The 21,234-nt window shown below is 36.5% G+C and overlaps 2 protein-coding genes and 1 long non-coding RNA gene across 4 annotated transcripts in view; all 3 read left to right on the forward strand.

Moving 5' to 3' along the window:
- The window catches only part of LOC309476243 (SLAM family member 5-like), a gene marked incomplete at its 3' end in the record, with an annotated part of 70,953 nt that overhangs the window by 41,736 nt on the left and 7,983 nt on the right, over positions 1 to 21,234 (forward strand). The gene's annotated exons all lie outside the window — the stretch shown is intronic.
- LOC309475563 lies at positions 4,857 to 5,219 on the forward strand. The gene is made up of 3 exons (XR_014197727.1): positions 4,857 to 4,881; positions 4,964 to 5,088; positions 5,171 to 5,219. It is a non-coding gene; the product is annotated as an uncharacterized lncRNA (long non-coding RNA).
- LOC309476292 (ladderlectin-like) lies at positions 9,200 to 18,463 on the forward strand. Of its 2 annotated transcripts, none has more exons than XM_082139581.1 (6): positions 9,200 to 9,406; positions 9,544 to 9,611; positions 9,803 to 9,948; positions 11,090 to 11,209; positions 17,943 to 18,054; positions 18,247 to 18,463. In XM_082139581.1, exons 2-6 carry the CDS (start codon positions 9,551 to 9,553, stop codon positions 18,312 to 18,314), a joined length of 507 nt encoding a protein of 168 aa, XP_081995707.1. In that variant the 5' UTR covers positions 9,200 to 9,406; positions 9,544 to 9,550; the 3' UTR covers positions 18,315 to 18,463. The 2 variants fall into 2 exon arrangements, with proteins under 2 accessions (XP_081995707.1, XP_081995708.1); XM_082139582.1 differs by having other exon boundaries at positions 9,200 to 9,390; positions 9,541 to 9,611.

Below are 21,234 nucleotides of genomic sequence, written 5' to 3' on the forward strand. Positions count from 1 at the left end.
AGGGGGTGCTGCAGCACCCCCAGCATCCCCACTTCCCGCGGCCCTGTTCGGACCAGCCCTAGGGGCGGCACAAATGTTTTTCGCCTAGAGCGGCAGAAGTGCACGCGCCGGCCCTGCCTCTACCCGAGTTGTAACACAAAAGGTCTTTGGATTTTCCCCTTACTTTAAAACGAATGCTTAATTTATAGTTCATTATAATTAAAGAAAACACAATAACAATAGTGAAGGAGTTGATAAAGGACAAATTCACTTATTTTGAACATTAATGAAGCAAACTTTAAATTCAATATTAGTCCTAGAGCGGAACAAATTCATACATTTAAAATACAATCACTCAATGCCACTGAACGGCTACTATCGTGCAAAAACTGCAACCAATCCATTATTCAGGATTAAAATTCGAACAGATTAGTTTAGTATCACAATTATTAAACCGTTAAGAATTCAAATTGACTCACCTTATTTAGGCGGGAATCAAAACAGATCCGGCGCTTCCAGTCAGCACATGCTGTCTATCACAAAAAAAAAAAAAAAAATTTTTTAACTAATAATAATAAAACGCACTTCAAGATTCAAAATGAATCCTAGAATATAGCAATCACCTTATATGCAGAGAGGAAGGATAGCATCCCAGTATTGTTGATGCTATAATTTGATTTACTTTACAGATTTATTCAGAAGTTTATCTCCATGTAACATGTCCAGTTACTGGAGTAAACGAAGAAAAATTCAAAGAGGAGTTGAGCAAGACTTGCAAAATCTGAAATCGGCATCTATAGAAACAGATGAAAAAACTGAGAGACTTGACTGTTGTATCATAAGCAATTTTGAGCAAGTGGCTCTTACAACTCCAGAGTACAACAATAGAGTGGATGATTACACACTAAGCAGCAGTGACGGAAGAGCTAGTGAGAGCTTTGCTGAGAACACAGAGGAGAGCAATGATGAAAGCATAGATGAGGAGGAGGATGATATCAGAGCATTGCTTTCTGATTGGGCAGTCAGAAAACAAATTCCACATTCATCATTGACTGATCTACTCAGGATTTTGTGTACCAAACTACCTGAATTAGGCCTTCCTAAAGATTCACGGACTTTGCTGAAAACAAAATCAGTGGTGGAAATCAAAGAAGTCTCTGGGGGGACTTATTTTCATGCTGGAATTGAACATGGTCTGTTGTCTCAACTCACAACATTAAATCATCAAATGTGGTCCGAGTCCGTGTCCCTGCAAGTCAATATAGATGGCCTTCCTCTATACAAGAGCTCAAACTCTCAATTCTGGCCTATTTTAGGCCTAGTAGAAAACTACAAAGACGGGGTCCAGACAAACAAGTTACCATTTGTCATTGGGATGTTTTTTGGGGGAAAGAAACCAGCCAGTCTTGATTACTTACAAGACTTTGTTGAGGAAATGCAACATCTTGAAAAAGAAGGTTTCTTTTTTGAAGACAGCAATATTAAAGTCCAGATCTCTGCCATTGTTTGCGACGCACCAGCAAGGGCCTTTATCAGAAATTCTAAAGGTCACAATGGTTACTATGGATGTGACAAATGCAGTCAAAAGGGAGTTTACTATAATAACCGTATGACCTTCCCAGAAACAACAGCCTGTCTGAGGTCCAACCATGACCATTTTGAGTCTTTTTCTGAGGACTCACACTACAGTGGGAAAACACCTTTAGAATCACTGTCCATTGGTTTGGTGACATAATTTCCTCTCGACTACATGCACCTTGTATGTTTGGGGGTTACACGCAAAATAATATCTCTATGGCAGAAAGGGCCACTGAAGACTCGTTTAGGCCCAACGTTTGTCAGAAGCGTTTCTGCACAACTGACAGAGCTACGGCCTCATGCTCCATCAGAAATGAACAGAAAACCGAGATCTCTATTCGAGTCAGACCGCTGGAAGGCTACAGAATTCCGTACATTTCTCTTGTACACTGCACCTGTCTGCTTAAAAGGAAACATTCCTAAGGCAATGTATGAAAACTTCATGCTGCTTGCAGTTGCTATGACCATCTTTCTCAGTCCATCCTTGTGTGCAGACTATGCAGACTATGCTGGAAACCTCCTGGTTTTGTTTGTGAACCACTGCAGCTGCTTGTATGGGAAAGAAACCATAACTTACAACATGCATTGCTTAACTCATTTGATTCACGACGTACATGCACGACGTACAGGGGTGGTAGTGGCGCAGTGGATAAGACACATGCCTTTGGTGTGAGAGACCCGGGTTCGAATCCACTGTGAGACACCAATGTGTCCCTGAGCAAGACACTTAACCCCTAGTTGCTCCAGAGGCGTGCGACCTCTGACATATATAGCAATTGTAAGTCGCTTTGGATAAAAAGCGTCAGCTAAATGAATAAATGTAAATGTAATGCATTTGGTGTACTTGACAACATTTCTTGCTTTCCCTTTGAGAATTTCCTTGGCCAAATTAAAAGAATGATAAGAAAACCAAACAAGCCTTTAGAACAAGTCGTAAGAAGACTGTCAGAAAGAGAGGCTATGCGAACAATGCAGTCAGATCCAGAGAAAACTCTGCAAAAACCACATGACAAAGGCCCAGTCCCAAATGGTCTAAATGTGAAAGCACAATATGCAAAAATGCAGTTCAGTCACTTCTCTTTGCAGACGTGCACTGGGAATAACTGTGTCCAGCTGAAAAACAAGGATGTTGTCGTATAGTGCAAAACCTGGTGGTCGAGGAACATGGAGAAACTTTCATTGTGTACACCACATTCAGGAACAAGACCGATCTTTTTGTCTATCCCCTGCCATCATCACAGCTAGACATTTTCCTTCTCTCTGGACTGAAGGATGAACTCCTTTTCACCCAAGCCACAAATGTGCTACGCAAGTTTGTGCTTATTCCATGCAAAGAGGACTTTGCTGGTCTGCCATTACTCCATTTGTAGGATGTGGCACCTGTAAAAAAAAGAAAGAAAAAAAAAAGCTCTGTAAAAAGTTGAACTACTACAAATAAAGTATAGCTCCTACAATTATCTGTAAAAAGGTTTGTATTTTTTAAGATAGAGCTGAGCGATAAAATGATAACGATATGTATCGCGATAGACATGTAATCAATATCAATAAAAAAGTTAACAACGCCCTTATTTGTCATACATTTTATATCTAAATACGATCTAAACTAACGAGTTAGAAAAAAATTCACCCCCCTCACAGTTGTCAGGCACTCGGAACCTATCGAAAAATACAATAAAAGTCCATGGGACCAACCTGTAAAAACATGAATTTATGCTGTGAAAACGGACATTTTAACATGGGGGTCTATGGACATTTGCTCCCTTTTGGGACCTGCCCCTAGCGGATTTTCGATGTATTGCAGTTTTTCGCACTTCCGGGTAGGCCTCGTTTTTCAGATTAGAATGTTGCCGCTTGGGTGTGAATTGTACTAAAATAACGAACGTTGCCTTATATTCTCCACACTATTTAAACCACACTTTAAATAAATGAACAAAACCAATCCAGTGATGAAATGTTTTCTGTGTTGACACAAATCTTGTTCGATGTCCTAAGTACCGTTACAGGGGTAATCACACGTGCTGTTGCCGCGTCATGATATGTGCGCCTTATATTTTCCTGCTTTTTTGTAAAATATGAAGTATTTTTTCTCCACATAATGGACTTCAATTAATTTGCTATTGCTATTGTTTCCTCAAAAAACTTAATTTCTTTTCAACTGAAGAAAGAAAGACATGGATATCTTGGATGGCATTGGGGTGAATAAATGATTAGGACATTTTCATTTTGAGGTGAACTAATCCTTTTAGTTTAAAGTAAAAATGTTTAAATGTAATATATTTTTCTCCTGGTACTTATTTTAAATAGGTCATAAAAAATATCAATAATTATCGATATTGACCGATATGAAACACTTATATCGTGATACAGTTTTCAGCCATATCGCCCAGCCCTATTATAATATATGTTGAAATTGAGTTTGTGAAATATTTTGTGAAATTGATTGACCCATTTGACTTTTTTGTTCACAGTTCAATGTATGCTGTAGTCAATTTTCCTAATGAAGAGGACAGTTTAGCTGTCATCCCAGAAAACTGGCGCACCAAGGAGGGATGTTATTGGCCTCCATATAAGAGCCAAGAGAGGTAAAAGAAGGCAGTGATGTTTTATGAAAAGCCAAACACTGACACATGGCAGATACACCCATTTGATCTACTAAAAAAGAAAAGTGAGTGTTTTAAATTTATTTCAAATAATAAATGTATACTTTGCAAACGTAAAGCAATTAATAAAAATAAAATCATTTCAGATACATATGAGAAGGCCCATGAATGCCTGATTCGGGCTGAAAAGGGTTCTGGCATTGCATTGAAACAGAGCCAGAGTGTAACGATAACCAGCTGGAGTGCCCTTGAAAGCCTCCAGAGGGCACTCCACACCAGACTATCATGTTTCACTCACAAACTACATTTCCCATAACTCACTGCCCGGACTCATCACTTATCACTGATCACATTCACCTGTACCTCATTCACTGATTGCATTCACCTGTCTCATCCTGTTAGTCTGTCTATTTATACCATGTTCATTCATTCACTCACCGCGAAGTCTTGTTTGTGTCACACTGCATTTCTGAGCGTTTTCCCTGTTTTCATGTCTCTTGGTTTTTGGATTTCTTGCCTGTTCCCTGGATTACTCTTTTGCCTCTGACCCCTGCCTGTTTTGTTTGTTTATTTGTTTGTTTGGACTGCCTACCTGTGTTTTGACCCATTGCCTGTACTTAGGATTATGCCTTTGGATTGCGCCTACAATAAAAGCTGCATTTGGATCTGAACCTTTGTGTCTCCGAGCAGTTCGTGACACAGGGTCAAATCAAAGAAAGAGAAAGTACGATTTATTGTTTGAGATATATGGAACCGCAACACTACAATTTAGCCTCTAATTACTTCATGCTTGCTTTTATTCCCAGACGAAATCCTAAATTTAATGAAATAGATTTTGAGGAGTCTGATGATGCTGACAATAATCAGTTCCCTCAACCACCAAAGCCCCCCAAATTTGCCTCAAAAAAGGATTTTTGTAAAGCTAAAAAAAGTATGTGCAAATATTCATTTTAATTTTCACGAACAGTACACATTTACATTTTGTTAATTGTTATTTGCTCAATTTGCAATAGCATCCCCAAGAGCATCCTCCCATCCCTCTTTATCACTCTCTGCTGGGGGTAAGTGCCCCTTGATATCTGACTGTCAAATATAATAACCATGAATTTACCACGGACAAAATGTCATGACTCTATTGCAGGTTATGGCCATTTATTTATGCTATCATGACATTCCTAATTCAAAGTAAAATGTTGTTTCATCAGTCATCTCCATCTTCGACTGCTGTAGGCTTGGTTACAGACCGGTACGGTTCCCTAAACTCGTGGCCACGAGAAATAGATGTCGGATGTCGTTACCTCAACAAAATGATCTCGTGGCCACAATTTATTATCACGTTCCCACGACTTAATATGACGTTCCCACGAATTAATATCTCGTGGCCACACGATATTATCACGTTCCCACGAGTTTATATGTTGTGGCCACAACAAAACTAAGTGAACCGCACATGTCCCCTCCCGGTCACCGTACTGGCCCCTCCTTGGCCCCCCTAGTAAAATTTGTCTAGAACCACCGCCACTGGTGTTGATGGTATTGTGACACGTATAGATTTTTAACACACACTGTCTGTTAAAATGTAACTCTGGATAGAATAGCACTGGGTGGGCATTTTGTGTTTATGAAAAAATTATAAGTATATTTTATGGTATCCCATAAAAATAAATAAAATAATACATTAAAATAAATAAATGTTGTTGTTTTGGTGTTGATTCATTGAATGTTTCATTTGACTTCGTGATTAGAGTCAGCTTTATTTGGGCTCTTGATTCTTTAAAATTAGTTTTTCTCTGTGTGCTTTAACTATTTATTTAACACATTTGAAACATATTCATATGCTGATTATTGATGTCTGTTTTCGTTTTGTATACATTTTATCTTCATTTGAATCAATGTTTCATCAATCATATGCCTGGATTTAATAAATATAGCAGACAATAATCAGGACTTGAGGCCCTGACGATCACCATTGCACGAAAATTAACCGAAACTCTGCGTATAGGCATATAATAATAATATATGTAGCTTTAGCCTACCTATTCAATATTCTATAATAAAATAAACTAATCGAAAATCATGACTCATACTGCACAATGTGACCTAATAATAATATTGCATTATTATCATGTCATATTGATATTTGAACCGCAATGTTATAATATAAACATTCACATGAAAATACCAAAATAAATGAATAGTTCACCCAAAAATTTTAAATTGCTGTTAATTTACATTTAATTTTGAAAAATGAACACTTTCATAGTTAAATTTACAATGAAAGTACTTTAGGAACTTTTTACCGGTAGTCTACGATGATTTTTTCACCTTTTTAAACATCATTATACATGCAAATATTACTGTTTTGTGCTTGTCCCACACCCAGACTTCTGACCTTCAATAATGAAAAAGAAGTGTAAAAAAATGATTTATCTTTTTTTTTTTTATATGACTGAATAAAGTATCAGTAAAAGAATCAAAACATAATTGAGGTATTTAAGGTCAGACAACTATTAATGTGATTTTATATACAAAATATAGTTGTCCCACAGTATTGCCGTAATTTCCACCACAACGCTGTAATGTCCCTTTAAAACGTTTTTATGAAAGATTGTTTGGATAGTTTCTATGGAGATGAACAATGACATCACAGTACATGTCTGACATGGAGGAGATTTTAAATTTCTTCAGAAACTTGGAGAAGAAAACTCAAGGTAAATGTTGCTTAAAATGAAAATATTTTTATTTATGTCCTTTCCAAACATGGCGTAACAATAAATGAGTTTGTAAATAAATAGATTTTTTAACACAAATAGATGTATTTTGCATGCATGCAATGCTAACTACCAATTCATAGCTAATATGTAATACTAGCTTGGATTTTTTTTACAAAATACTGTAGGATTATCATTTCCATCACCGTCATTTCCACCACATTACCGTCATTTCCACCACATTACCTTCTTGGGTGGAAATGACAAAGGTGAGGTGGAAATGACATTTATGCTTACAAGGTGGAATTCATAGATTGAGTGGCTACATATGAATATTTTATTTATTGAAATGTACAATGCTGATGTATTTATTCAAATATATATTTGTTTAAATGCCTTTTCATCTATTTTTAAGATGCTGCAGAAGGTCAACTGGATAAAGGTCTCACTATTTGTGGTTAAAGTTGTTTACAGTAAGACTGTAACTGTTCATCTGGTTATGGAACCAAACAGACTAATGACTAATGATTTGTTAAATGGGTTTCAAATAAATGTTTTCTGTTTTTCTACATGGATGTCCATTCATTGTCATTTCCACAACACCCAGTCATTTCCACCACCTCATAACTTTTTTAAAAATATGTACAAAATTCTAATCACTCATTAAAAATTTCTGCATAGTTTATGGGATAATGTTCCACTTAATGTAATAACACAAGTAGTTATTTTTCTGAAATGTATCTAACCAATGCAATATTATATTTCAGGTTGTGGTGGATGTAAGCTTTGTGTTTGGGCCTCATGACAATTGTTACATCCCTGCCCCTGTTTTTTTTTTATCTCTTATCTTTTGTGAGGGCTGACGACTCCTTGGTGGGCGGGATTGCTCTAATGAAGACCAGCTGCACCTGTGGCAAACTATTTAAGGAGCTCATGGATTTTGCCTAGTTCTCTCTCATTTGTGTTTTGTGACTTTGTTTGAAGAGTGGGTTCTTGAGTTTGTGTTCCCATATGATTTCCACAACTCTACCAACCTCATTTCCAACTATTTATTGATTTGATTTTGTGTTGATATTTACTATAATTATCTTGTGTTTGAACCCTAGACAATATTTGTTTAACTTTAAATAAACTTGCAATTTCTTTATTTGAATTCATCTTGTCAGTTGTCCTCTTTATGTTATGACTTTGAGCCGGGTCGTAACACAATTAATTTACTTAATCCACAAATCTATGGTAATATAAAAATATGGTATAAATTGGTAAAACTATGTATGAAAGTGATCTTACACTGTTAAGAAATTATGTATATCATAATAATTTTAAATAATAATCAAATATTTGCATGTGATGGAAATGACATTTGTTCAGTGTGGATAGGAAAATATGTCAAAAAACACCAATTTGTCTTATAATGTAAGTGCGTTCTCTTATGGATCATTAAACTAGACTAGTTATATTTAACTGTTAGACTGTGACAATTTTGATTTGAACACTTTTTTTTTACCTCAAGTTCACAAGGCCAAAAGGACTCTAGCGGCGGCATTTTGGACTAACTGTAGCTTGTTTATTGAGGATGCAGGGCAACCAGCTAATAAAGCATTACAGTAATGAGTAATCTAGTCTCAAGGTCATGAACGCATGAACTAACTTTTCTGCATCAGAAACTGATAGCATATTACGTAGCTTAGCAATGTTTCTAAGGTAGAAAAAAACTGTTTTTGTAACGTATGAAATACGATTTTCAAAAGACAGGTTGCAAACTGTCACTATAAGTTTCTCAGAATACAATAGTGGTCAAATACTGAAACTTGAGTCTTATATCTTTTTAATGATGTATAGTTTGTCAAGGTATAACATTAAATCTGATAGTAACTTTGAACTAAATAAAAAAAATAAAAAAAACGCTTCAGTGCGCCGACGCACTGGTGAAGCTTAACAGGTTTTAAAATGTGTTACTGCAAATTGTTACGAGGATTTCAAGTAAATCCTACAAGTTATTTTTTCAGTGTATATTGTTTGAATAAAAATTACAAACAAAGAGTGAGTGAAATGTATTGAAACAGAGTATTGCAAAGTAAACTTCAAATGAGTAAGTATAAATTACTCCACAAACTCTATGGCCAAGTTAAATTTATGTATGCTCTTTGTTCATTTTACCTAACTTCGTTAATTCCATACATGTGACATTTACTTAAAATAAAATAAAATATGAGTGCAAAAACTTGCAAAAGAAAAAAAAGTATTTTTTTTTTTTTTTTTGTGAAGAACCTTGAACCCTGGCACAATTGCACACAAACAGGAACTCAAGACACATGAACATTTGAACATTTGACCTTGCTTAATTACTACTATAATTCTTTATATGTCGTAAATGGTAACGTTTGATCTTTGCCCATAGGACACCCAGTTGCTACTTCCTGATATTATGTGTATAAATACTATCTCTCTTCATTCAATAGATATGAGCATATAACTGTATTGCACAGGCTCTGGCTCTTCACAAAATCTACTAAAGGCAACAATTTGAAAACCAAGGTGAGAACAGAAACCTTCTGAATAAATGTTCTACCTCAAGTATATTTCTGAGCTTTGTCTTTAAATGCATTGAGAATCGCAGTGTGCAGCGTATGAGTGCATGCAGACATTTAACTTTTCCTGCTTATTAATTTCAGGTTCATCATGGCAATGCTGAAAAGTTGTCTTCTTCTTTTCATTATCTTCTCCATGGGGAATACAGAAGGTAACCAAGATATTTATTTAGTAAAAACCCAAACAGTTTGGAAATATTAAATATTCTATTGAGTAATAATTCCATGATTATTAAGGAGTTTACAGTGTATAAAGTACACATATTTTTAGCACATAATCACACAAACATTAAATAAGCTACATAAATAAAAAATTAAAACAATATTGTAATATTCTTTGCAGTGAATATTACAAGAGATGTTAATGGAACATGGACAAATGAAGTACATCCAGTTAATTTAGCCAGAAAATGCCCCGCTGGATGGATAAAATTTGGACTCCGATGCTACAAGTACTTTCCTCATCCGACTAAATGGATCACAGCAGAGGTAATGTGTACAACAAGATGATTTGGTCACACTTTATATTAGGTGTCTTTAACTACATCTTAAAAGACAGATGTAAAGATATGTATGTACACAATAAGAGCATTGTATCATATTATTAATTTAAACTGATACAAATTATTCTCTGGTGAAGTAAATACTATACAGAAAAAAAAAAAAAAGTAATTTCTACATGGAAAAGCTAGTTCAGGCAAGAATTAAAAAAACAAATTAAAGTCTATATAAGTACTTAATTCAAGCTTGTGGAAATTAAACCATTGATATCAATTATATAAAATTAAGTAAAACCTACTCAACTTTTATAATACTGGTGTTCCCATCATGCATTGGGGCATGAACAATTAATAAGGTTTATTTTTCACTGTTTTCCAGCTGCATTTACTCCGTTTTATCATTGCTTTTGTTGTTAGGTTTAAAACTTGCCGTTTTTTTCCACGCAATTTTCCACGCGACATAACACAGTCATACTCAAAAACGATCTATCGAATGTTACCGTCATTGTGTACCAAGTATTGAGGTCTCTGTGTTCATGTAGTTTGTTACTTTTATTTACTTAGATAAAGTATGGAATTTATACAATATTTATTATACAATATTAGTTATGTAGATATTTCTAAGTAAAGCATACACTTTAAATGTGTGGTTTAATTCAGTGTTATTTTGTTGAGTAAAAAGTTAATTTTGTTAAATTTACTAAAGTTAGTTAAGTAGATGTACTTTATTCTATATGTGAAATTAAATAAATTAAATATTATTAAGTAATATTTACTTAATTCAATTAAATGTCAAATTAATGTGAAGTTCAATAGTAAGTAGATTTTATTTGATAACAGGCAAGTTGTACAGAGCAGTAGCAGTAAAATTTACTTAACTTTACTTGTTAGTACAAATTGTTACGAGGATTTTATCAAGTAAATCCTACAAGTTCTTTTTTTTCAGTGATAGTTAATGGGAATGTACTAACTTTTTTTTCTGCAAATAAATAGTGCATAAATTGTGACTGAGCAAATAATCAATTAGAGCAGACTTTGTTTGCAAATGTCTAAAATGTTGTCACTTTTGCTTTATGCTACAAAACATTTGATTTTGTATATTGACAATAAAAAAAATTCTGTCTCTTTAGAAAAACTGTCAAAGTCTTGGAGCGAACCTCGCATCTGTGCGTAATAAACTGGAAAATGATTTCCTGCTGAGTCTGATGCCTTCTTCCACACAAACTTGGATTGGTGCTCATGAAGCTGTAGTAAGTTCAAACGTGTGTCCTACACTCTAAAAGAACACTGGGTTAAAAACAACCCAAGAGCTGGGTAATTAAAGGACAGAACTCGTGCTGGGTTAATTTTACAGCTAATTGGGTTGTTTATTTAAAGCAACACTAAGTAACATTTTATACCTTAAAACAGGGGTTCTCAGTCCTAGTCCTCAAGGGCCACTTTCCTGCAGAGTTTAGCTCCAACCCTAATCAAACACACCTGAACCCGCTAATTAAGCTCTTCAGGATTATGAGAGAGCTACAGGCAGGTGAGTTTGATCAAGATTGGAGCTAAACTCTGCAGGAAAGTGGCCCTCGAGGACTAGGATTGAGAACCCCTGCCTTAAAATAATGTTTCCAAAATGGTTTCAGTGGTTCATCAAGTTGTAACATGGTGAAAGGCACTTCTGGATTCGCTTTGCAGCCCTATATCTGCTCACTATGCAAGCTGCCAAACCGGGTCGCGTTTCTGTAGTTCGAATGAGACATAAGAAAACTACAAATTTGACTTGCTTTACGTCAAGCGTTACAATAGTCATTATTTAGTTTTTCTTCGTTTCTGATGTCGCAATACATCATACTTTCATGAAATCATGCAACATACTCTACCTTGTCTATGGACATCGTTCATTCAAAGCCGGTGCTAGATAAACAGCGAGCGTGCGTGCGACAGTAGACTGCGGGCGGCGAAATTATTTACGACAGTGGTAATGGACAATTCCGCTTCCAACCTGTAGGGGGACCGAAGAGGAAAAGTTCCTTAGTGTTGCTTTAACCCAGCATAATGGGTTGATTAAGCCATCAGAGTTGATTTTTTTTTAATAATTATTTCTTTCCTTCATACATGAATGAACGTCTACGGATTAACTTAAATCCTATAAATGTTTTTTAAAACACTCGATACATGGTTTGCATGATAATTTCCTTAATGTTCAATCATATTTTACAGTACAGTATATTTAATATAATTTGAAATTCATATTGACAACATTTAAGCTCGTTTAAGAAATATTAGAAGTAAAAATTAAACATTTATAACTAATATTAATTATCCATCAATTCTATGTCTCTTATTACTCAAATATGAAATAAAACACTTTTAAAATAATTATTTTGACCTTAAAGATAAACAAAATCATCTCTGACAACATTTAATTTCTGCTTGACCGGAGAGAGATTTTCCACCTACCATTCTCCTCAACAGCTTGCATAAAACTGAGGAGAAAATGGCCGACCTCATTTATAGTTCACCCTAATCACCTGTAGGTGTCCCCATATTCCTTTCTTTTAGATGCACTTACAGTTTTTTTTCCGATTGCTAAACAACAGTGAGCACAACTGGAGCTAAATGTGCAAAACTCTAACTACAGTCTGCACTACCAACAGTCACCTGAGCTAAACAGTTCACATCACCTGCAAAACTCATTCCAAGCAACACAACTCTTAACACATGGCTCAAAACAGGCTCAGTGCAGCCAAACACTACACACAACCCTCACTGAGATAACACACACTGTCACTCAGAACACACTGAGAGTAAAAACACTACACACAACCCTCACTGAGATAACACACACTGTCACTCAGAACACACTGAGAGGAAAAACACTATACACAACCCTCACTGAGATAACACACACTGTCACTCAGAACACACTGAGAGGAAAAACACTACACACAACCCTCACTGAGATAACACACACTGTCACTCAGAACACACCACTATACACAACCCTCACTGAGATAACACACACTGTCACTCAGAACACACTGAGAGGAAACACACTACACACAACCCTCACTGAGATAACACACACTGTCACTCAGAACACACTGAGAGGAAACACACTACACACAACCCTCACTGAGATAACACACACTGTCACTCAGAACACACTGGCCCTCATTTATCAAAAGTGCGTACACCAAATTTCCAGCGTACACCTGGCGTACACCCAAAACCACGGTGACTTTGAGATTTATCAATATGAACGTTGGCGTACGGCACGCTCAAATCCTACGCCAGCTCAGGAGGTGGTGTACGCACGTTTTGAGTGCGGGAATGCGCAGAAAAACAATTCCTAACACCACAAAACGCACTGACAAACTAAAAGATATGATATATTATGACCCACTGTAAAAAAACAACATAGTAGGCTAATTATAAACTTCAGTGTTTATTTTTGTGCAACATGGACTTCAATGTTTAAGTTGTGTGACTTTACCAAAGCATTTGATTTGTAGGCATATGTATTCCTTCAGTTGCGAGCCTGTGCGCTTTACCTGACGTTTCAAGCCTTGTTAAATACTTTCGCCTGGCTCCGCAGCGCGAGTCTCCGCAGACTGCGCGTGCACCTCCCCAAACGGACGAGGCGTTTATACTCGACGTGCTGCCGTTGTACTATTCTCTGAATAACGATGGTTAGGCCAGGGTTAGGCCCGGCAGGTGTGCACGGACTGGGTTTAGTAATGAAAGGCTTTCAATGACCAACAAAATTATTCAGACTGACAAAATAATAAAAATGACATTCTTCTTTTAAATAATAATAGCCTAATAATACAAATAATAATAATAACGACATTCTTCTTCTAAATAACAATAAGAGTCATTAATAATAAAAATCTAGAAATCAATTTTGTTTCTTTCCACTTCCCTGGTTTCGCTTTCTCTTTCTCAAAGAAGTTTCTCTTCTTTGCCGTCTTCCGTGTGTCCATGGCGTAAAATGAGGGCGTGGGGGAAGCGGAGACTTGAATATATAGGGGCGTGTTATTCTAATGACGATCGTTTTCAGCCGCGGCATTTATCAAGGTCAGGTATTGCGTACACCTGGATTTCAAAGGTACGCACAGCTTCATAAATCAGGCGGCGAGAGGAGTGTAAGCATAATCTTACGCCAACATATACGCCCGTTTCTACGCAAGATTGATAAATGAGGGCCAATGAGAGGAAAAACACTAGCATCAAACACCAATACAGAAAATACAAACTTTTCATCTTTACAGTTTGAACAATTTCAGTGACTTCATACAAAGTAATATTTTCTTCAAAGAAAAGAATGACATTCTTTCACATGATTTATTTAAATTTTTAGAACATAACAATTCTTAAAGGTAAATGAGAATTAGCAGTTTGCTTCAATAGTCTGTAGTAATTTACGGAATTACAGTAATGAGAAAAAAAAGGTAGAAACTAAAAGTACATACTGTAATTCGAACAAATAATTGAGGGGCTAATCCTGCCTCTCTCTAGCATCAGGCCACAGGTTTTCATCAACATCAGTTCCCATCAAAACCCGTCTTCCTTGTTCCATTTCCAAAATGAGTCTTTCTGAGCTCTACCTATATATATATATTATACACTCACCAAAAGGATTATTAGGAACACCATACTAATACTGTGTTTGACCCCCTTTCGCCTTCAGAACTGCCTTAATTCTACGTGGCATTGATTCAACAAGGTGCTGAAAGCATTCTTTAGAAATGTTGGCCCATATTGATAGGATAGCATCTTGCAGTTGATGGAGATTTGTGGGATGCACATCCAGGGCACGAAGCTCCCGTTCTACCACATCCCAAAGATGCTCTATTGGGTTGAGATCTGGTGACTGTGGGGGCCATTTTAGTACAGTGAACTCATTGTCATGTTCAAGTAACCAATTTGAAATGATTCGAGCTTTGTGACATGGTGCATTATCCTGCTGGAAGTAGCCATCAGATGATGGGTACATGGTGGTCATAAAGGGATGGACATGGTCAGAAACAATGCTCAGGTAGGCCGTGGCATTTAAACGATGCCCAATTGGCACTAAGGGGCCTAAAGTGTGCCAAGAAAACATCCCCCACACCATTACACCACCACCACCAGCCTGCACAGTGGTAACAAGGCATGATGAATCCATGTTCTCATTCTGTTTACGCCAAATTCTGACTCTACCATCTGAATGTCTCAACAGAAATCGAGACTCATCAGACCAGGCAACATTTTTCCAGTCTTCAACTGTCCAATTTTGGTGAGCTCGTGCAAATTGTAGCATCTTTTTCCTATTTGTAGTGGAGATGAGTGGTACCCGGTGGGGTCTTCTGCTGTTGTAGCCCATCCGCCTCAAGGTTGTGCGTGTTGTGGCTTCACAAATGCTTTGCTGCATACCTCGGTTGTAACGAGTGGTTATTTCAGTCAAAGTTGCTCTTCTATCAGTTTGAATCAGTCGGCCCATTCTCCTCTGACCTCTAGCATCAACAAGGCATTTTCGCCCACAGGACTGCCGCATACTGGATGTTTTTCCCTTTTCACACCATTCTTTGTAAACCCTAGAAATGGTTGTGCGTGAAAATCCCAGTAACTGAGCAGATTGTGAAATACTCAGACCGGCCCGTCTGGCACCAACAACCATGCCACGCTCAAAATAGCTTAAATCACCTTTCTTTCCCATTCTGACATTCAGTTTGTAGTTCAGGAGATTGTCTTGACCAGGACCACACCCCTAAATGCATTGAAGCAACTGCCATGTGATTGGTTGATTAGATAATTGCATTAATGAGAAATTGAACAGGTGTTCCTAATAATCCTTTAGGTGAGTGTATATATATATATATATATATATTAGGGCTGGGGGAATTAACGCGTTAATCTGTGCGATTAATTTGAAATGTTTAACGCGTAAAAAAAAAATAACGCATTTAACGCAGCACTTATTTTTATTTTTTTTTGCCTCGTTTTAATGATTTCCTGTTGCGGCTGCTATTGAAAAGCCGAAAATATCGGGTTTCATTCTCGCGCAGCCTTCATGAGCGGGTCTTTTCTGCTCCGTGTGCGCCGCCGCACTCTCCGTTCCGTGTGTCTGTGTGTGTGTGTGTGTGTGTGTGTGTGTGTGTGTGTGTGTGTGTCGGCCATAGGTGTAGGCGGCTGCGCTCTCTGCTCAATGTTCGACTCCGTGTTTGCGCTGCGCGTTCTGCTCTGTCGTTCACGGCCCAAACGCTTCAATCATGTACCGAGCACTGGAAAAGCAAAGTCCGCTCAAATAAGGTGAAATTTCTCGTTAGACTTCTGTTTGCTGAGCTGGTATAGTAGGATATTGCTGGGCAACAATGTTAAAGGGATAGTTCACCCAAAAATGAAAATTCTGTCATTTACTCTCCCTCAAGTTGTTCCAAACCTGTATGATTTCCTTTCTTCTGCTGAACACAAAACAAGATATTTTAAAGAAGGTTGGTAATTAAACAGTTGCTGGTCCCCATTGACTTCCATAGTATTTTTTTTCCTATTATGGAATCAATGGGGTCCATCAGTTGTTTGGTTACCGACTTTCTTCAAAATATCTTCTTTTGTGTTCAGCAGAAGAAAGAAAGATATAAAGGTTTGGAACAACTTGAGGGAGAGTAAATGATAATCATACATGCTCTGGTAATAATAGCTTGTAGTTTATTTTTATAATTAGTTAAAAAAATTGGAAAAAAAATCTTAAATTGATTGTTGATTGATTATTGAAAAAGAATAATACATTGATATATTGATGTTTAATATTATTTTAATATAGGGCTATTTTCTGTTCCTTTTTTTCCGGTGATTCTAAGTTTAATTATTGATGATTACAAGCTTGGAGGAAATGCAATTAATTACAATTAATTACAGCAAATTGTGCAATTAATTAGTTAATTTTTTTTAATCGATTCCCAGCCCTAATATATATATATATATATATATATATATATATATATATATATATATATATATATATATATATATATATATATATATATATATATGCGTGTGTGTTCACTAACAAGTCTAAAACAAGACCCCTGCTTAGCCTTTCAGCTGAAATTGCAATCAGCAGTGTTTGAAAGGCACAAGGCTGAAATCTATTCTGTTTTGAATGTGTGGTTCACAGTTTTGACAGCAGTGTGTTAGCATTTGAACAAAGTGCTGTAAATCCACAGTGTTGTGCAGGTTGTGGTTAAAGTCATGGAATAAGTGTGTAGAGTTTTGAAAACTGTGTTCAAGCAATGAAAAACGAACTAGAGTTTGGTCCACATGAACTGCTGCTGTGCAGACTGTAGTTAGAGTTTTGCACATGTGACTCCAGTTGTGCCCACTGTCGTTTAGCAATTGAAAAAAACTGTAATACATTGTATTCAATGAATATTTTAGAATTGTTTTACAACATTAACAAACAATTTTGGCACAATTCATAATCAATTTATTTTCCGTTACACAAGGCATCAGACGTTTCCATCAGGCGAAAAGACCGACGCGAGTCATGCGACACTAGTGTAAAAGGTGCCTCTGTATGTTGCTTTGCATAAAATTTAAACAATATACAGCACAATAACGAATTTAAAGATACAATTAAATGTACACAAACCTGTATTTTACAGAAGACATAGGCCTACACCATGTTGACGGTGCTGAGCTCTCTCCTGAAGAGACCTGTGGCAAAAGCCTGCAATAAATAACACACTCCCTGGTTTGTTACGTCTGACCCAAGGGTGACCTCTGGGTAGCATAAGAAAACTACCCAAATACTGAAAAAATAACCCAACATTTTTTGTAAAGAGAGTGTAAAGAGACCTATTTGTTTGTCTAAAAAATTTAATTTCAGCTTTAAACAGTAAAGGCAAAGTTTCTAATGAAGATGGTTTTACTTCAAATCTGAACTTAATTGGCTTCTTCCTGAAGTCTGACAACTGTAGTGCACTCTTTGTAATCACTCTCTTCACTCTTTAGGAAAGACATTGGTTGTGGAGTGATGGAACTCTTTTTTTGTATACCCACTGGTGCGCTAGAGAACCTAACAATCCAAATCGTCTCGAGAACTGTTTGGAGATCAACTATTCCTGTAAGAATGCAGTCTGTTTTTTTTTTATACTTTCAGTTATAATTTACAATCCAACAATTTTACATCATACAGTAACATGAAATCACTCAATTTGGATATTACAAAGTGCCTTAAATTAAATATTCCATTTCATTTTGATTCTAACACCACTATAATGATCAGAATAATTTATTTCATTATTTCACCTTACAGCTAAACGTTGCTGGAACGACAGGGGCTGTTCACACTTACGGCACTATATTTGTGTTAAGAACCTGTGAGACCGTCATGCTGCTCCACAGTTACTTTGATTGAACTACATTTACTACATTTTTCCGACATTATATTGTCAAAAATGTTATTCTGAAATCAAATATCTTCTAAACTTTAATCTCTTTTCAGTATCTTCTCTGAAACACTCCTCAGATTAATAAAAAGCATTGAAAAAGCAAATTGTGCATTGTGGATAATAATGTATGTCAAAATATAAGTATATTGTGTTGCAAGGTTTGAGGATATAGTTATTAAAATGGCATTAAATGATGTCATCATCAGGGGCGGGGTTTAAGCATATTGTAACTGCACACATGCTTCATCATTGGCAAAGAAGACATTTGCATGTTTGTTTCCTGGATTATAAGCAAATATAGAACTTATCCAGGGCCCTTTTTGTCTTCTGTCTTATAAAATATCACATTATTTTGGTGTGACACCTCTGCAAACAAATCAGAGATTGAGTGAACTGTTTGAACGAATCAAACTGAATCACAAACCATTTCAGACCATTTTCTAAACCTGTTTAATTAGATCAATAGTGATTCGCTCACTATTCTGGCATTGCTAGTTCTGATTCTGAACAGCTGATAGAAAACAAAGGAATATTCTCGGGTCGAAAGTAATCTACAATATCAGAAAATGATTTATCAGCAATATTTTACTGGGGCACAGTCTGTATTTCAAAAAGGGTCCAGCGACACCCACAGATCTATATGGTATCGCAAAATTTTAAAACAATGAAAATCATTTTAATTCAGCGATCTGCATCAAAAGCAGCAAATTGGTTTTTGGTTTAGGCCTATTTTTAGATTAAACTACTTTTAATAACATACTTAATTTTATTTGTAAATTGGTCATCAGTTAATTTTACACTTGCACAATTATTTCGCCAATTTATTATCTTCGAAATGTGGGTGATTTCAGTGAGCAAACATACTCATGCAGTGATCCTGCAGTTAAGCAGTGTGACACTCTCAGGGTCATATTCTTAAAGGTCATATCATTTTTCTGCCAGTGTCTGGGTAATTTAAGAATAAATGCAATGTATGACTTACAAATTGTGATTTATGTTTGATAGTTTATTTTATTTTATAACATGTATTTTATTTTCATCAGTATGGACGAGAAACTAACTAAACGCTGCAAACAATCTTGATTTTTTTTTCAGTTGCATAACAGTGATCCTGTCCATAAAACATAAAGGTAGAAATTTATAGATTTAATTTATAGAATGAGATCATAATTAGATAGAAAATCTCACCTTAAGTTTCCTAGATAGTGGTAAAGTCCAGATGCAGTGATGAGGACAGCTCAAGATATCCACTCCTGCTCCAGTTCTGTAGGATGACGATGAATCAGGGAACAAAACACAGGTGTGGGTGAAGAAGTGTTGATCCTACAAATAATACAAATCTTTTTTTTTTTTGATTAATTAATATCCCAAATTAGCAAATATGTAGTTAGTGCAGTGTCATGGAGGATTAGAGTAGGCTACCCGTTTTGTAGGCTAGGGTTGTTTACTAGTCAAAGTGCCCACATCTCTGTGCTTTTCTCAGTCTCTGTGATCTTCTGGTTTGATGTCTCGGTTTCCTCCTTCAATGTGTGTCTGAGGGACTTTTCACCTGATTCATCATCATCATTCAGGTGAAAATCTGCTCACTTAAAATTACAGCACGTCTCCTCAACAACACACATTATTTTAGGAATCATTCTTGAACGGAGACAGGACTGAAACTGTTTACACGCAGATTTTCTGATGTTTTTTTTCAACTTCTAAGAAAAGTGACATGAAGTCAGATTTACAGCTCATGCGGAAGACAATATTAACTTTGATGCCGCCAAGATGATGTCACGTGCAGGGGCGATTCCAGGATTTTATAAATGGGGGGGCACAGGGGGGACCAAGAACCAGTGAGGGGGGGCCCATGGGAAATCAGAAAATTCAACTGGAAATAAATACTTGTTTAGAAAACATTACGCACGATTTCAAAAATATTTGCAATGCCCTGTTGCCCTAATATAGATGGTATTAAATGTGGCACTGCATTTATTGGAACACACAGTTTTGTTCTAAGAAATAAAAAACAAACCAAAAGCTTGAAATTACATAGAGTTGCATGTAGTTATGGTGTTAGTTAACGTTCTCACATTTTAATGTTTAAAAGCTTTTTTGGACAAATATTTTTGTGCCTTTAGTCTTTAAAACAACATAAATTATTATATCTCTTTTATATTTATATGGTGGAGTGCCCTCCTGCTGAATAACACTGACAAGTCCTCTCTATTCAGTAACGTTAGTCTGACGAAGTTACGTTAGCTAATCTAACGTTAAGGTCCTTGCACACTAACATACGGTGCGTGCGATATTTCAAAATATATACTGTAATTGAGTGTGTATACCATAAACAGTGACGTGTCGAGGTGTCTCTCTCTCTCCTGTTTGAAAAACGCGGACCAGTGATTCTGCTTTGCGATCGCAAATCAAGCAGTGATTGACAGCGCTCTGATCCAATGGCGTTGGGCATTGTCATGTTGACAGTAAATCTAGCCCAATGATGTTGGGGGGGCACCAGGGGGGGGGGGGCAATCATATTCCAGGGGGGGCCGGTGCCACCCCGTGCCCCCCCTCTAGACACGCCTCTGGTCACGTGAACACGGCTTCATCCAGGGAGATGTACACAAGAACAATCATTTTTAATCAAATAAAGAAAATTATTCGAAGTTCTTTGTGTTGACAATGAATAATTTCATAGCTGCCATGTTCCTAATCGTAAATAATATCCTTCATCAAACCTATGTGTTCCCATCTAATGCTTCTGTATTGTAAACAACCTCCTAACTGCATTTCTACAATCCTGCCAGTTCAACACTGAGATATAGTTTCTGTTTCTTTTTACTTCAACATGCGCTAATACTCAAAGAAAG

The sequence above is a fragment of the Leuciscus leuciscus genome, assembly GCF_965113295.1.
Source record: "Leuciscus leuciscus genome assembly, chromosome: 15".
NCBI lineage: Eukaryota > Metazoa > Chordata > Actinopteri > Cypriniformes > Leuciscidae > Leuciscus > Leuciscus leuciscus.

What these genes read in the sequence shown, in the direction of transcription:
- LOC309476292 (XM_082139581.1), top strand. Translation starts at nt 9,551, where the DNA reads ATGGCAATGCTGAAAAGTTGTCTTCTTCTTTTCATTATCTTCTCCATG. An exon ending in TTGGTGCTCATGAAGCTGTA is followed by an intron (nt 11,210 to 17,942) that starts GTAAGTTCAAAC and finishes TTCACTCTTTAG; the next exon opens with GAAAGACATTGGTTGTGGAG. An exon ending in TTTGGAGATCAACTATTCCT is followed by an intron (nt 18,055 to 18,246) that starts GTAAGAATGCAG and finishes TTCACCTTACAG; the next exon opens with CTAAACGTTGCTGGAACGAC.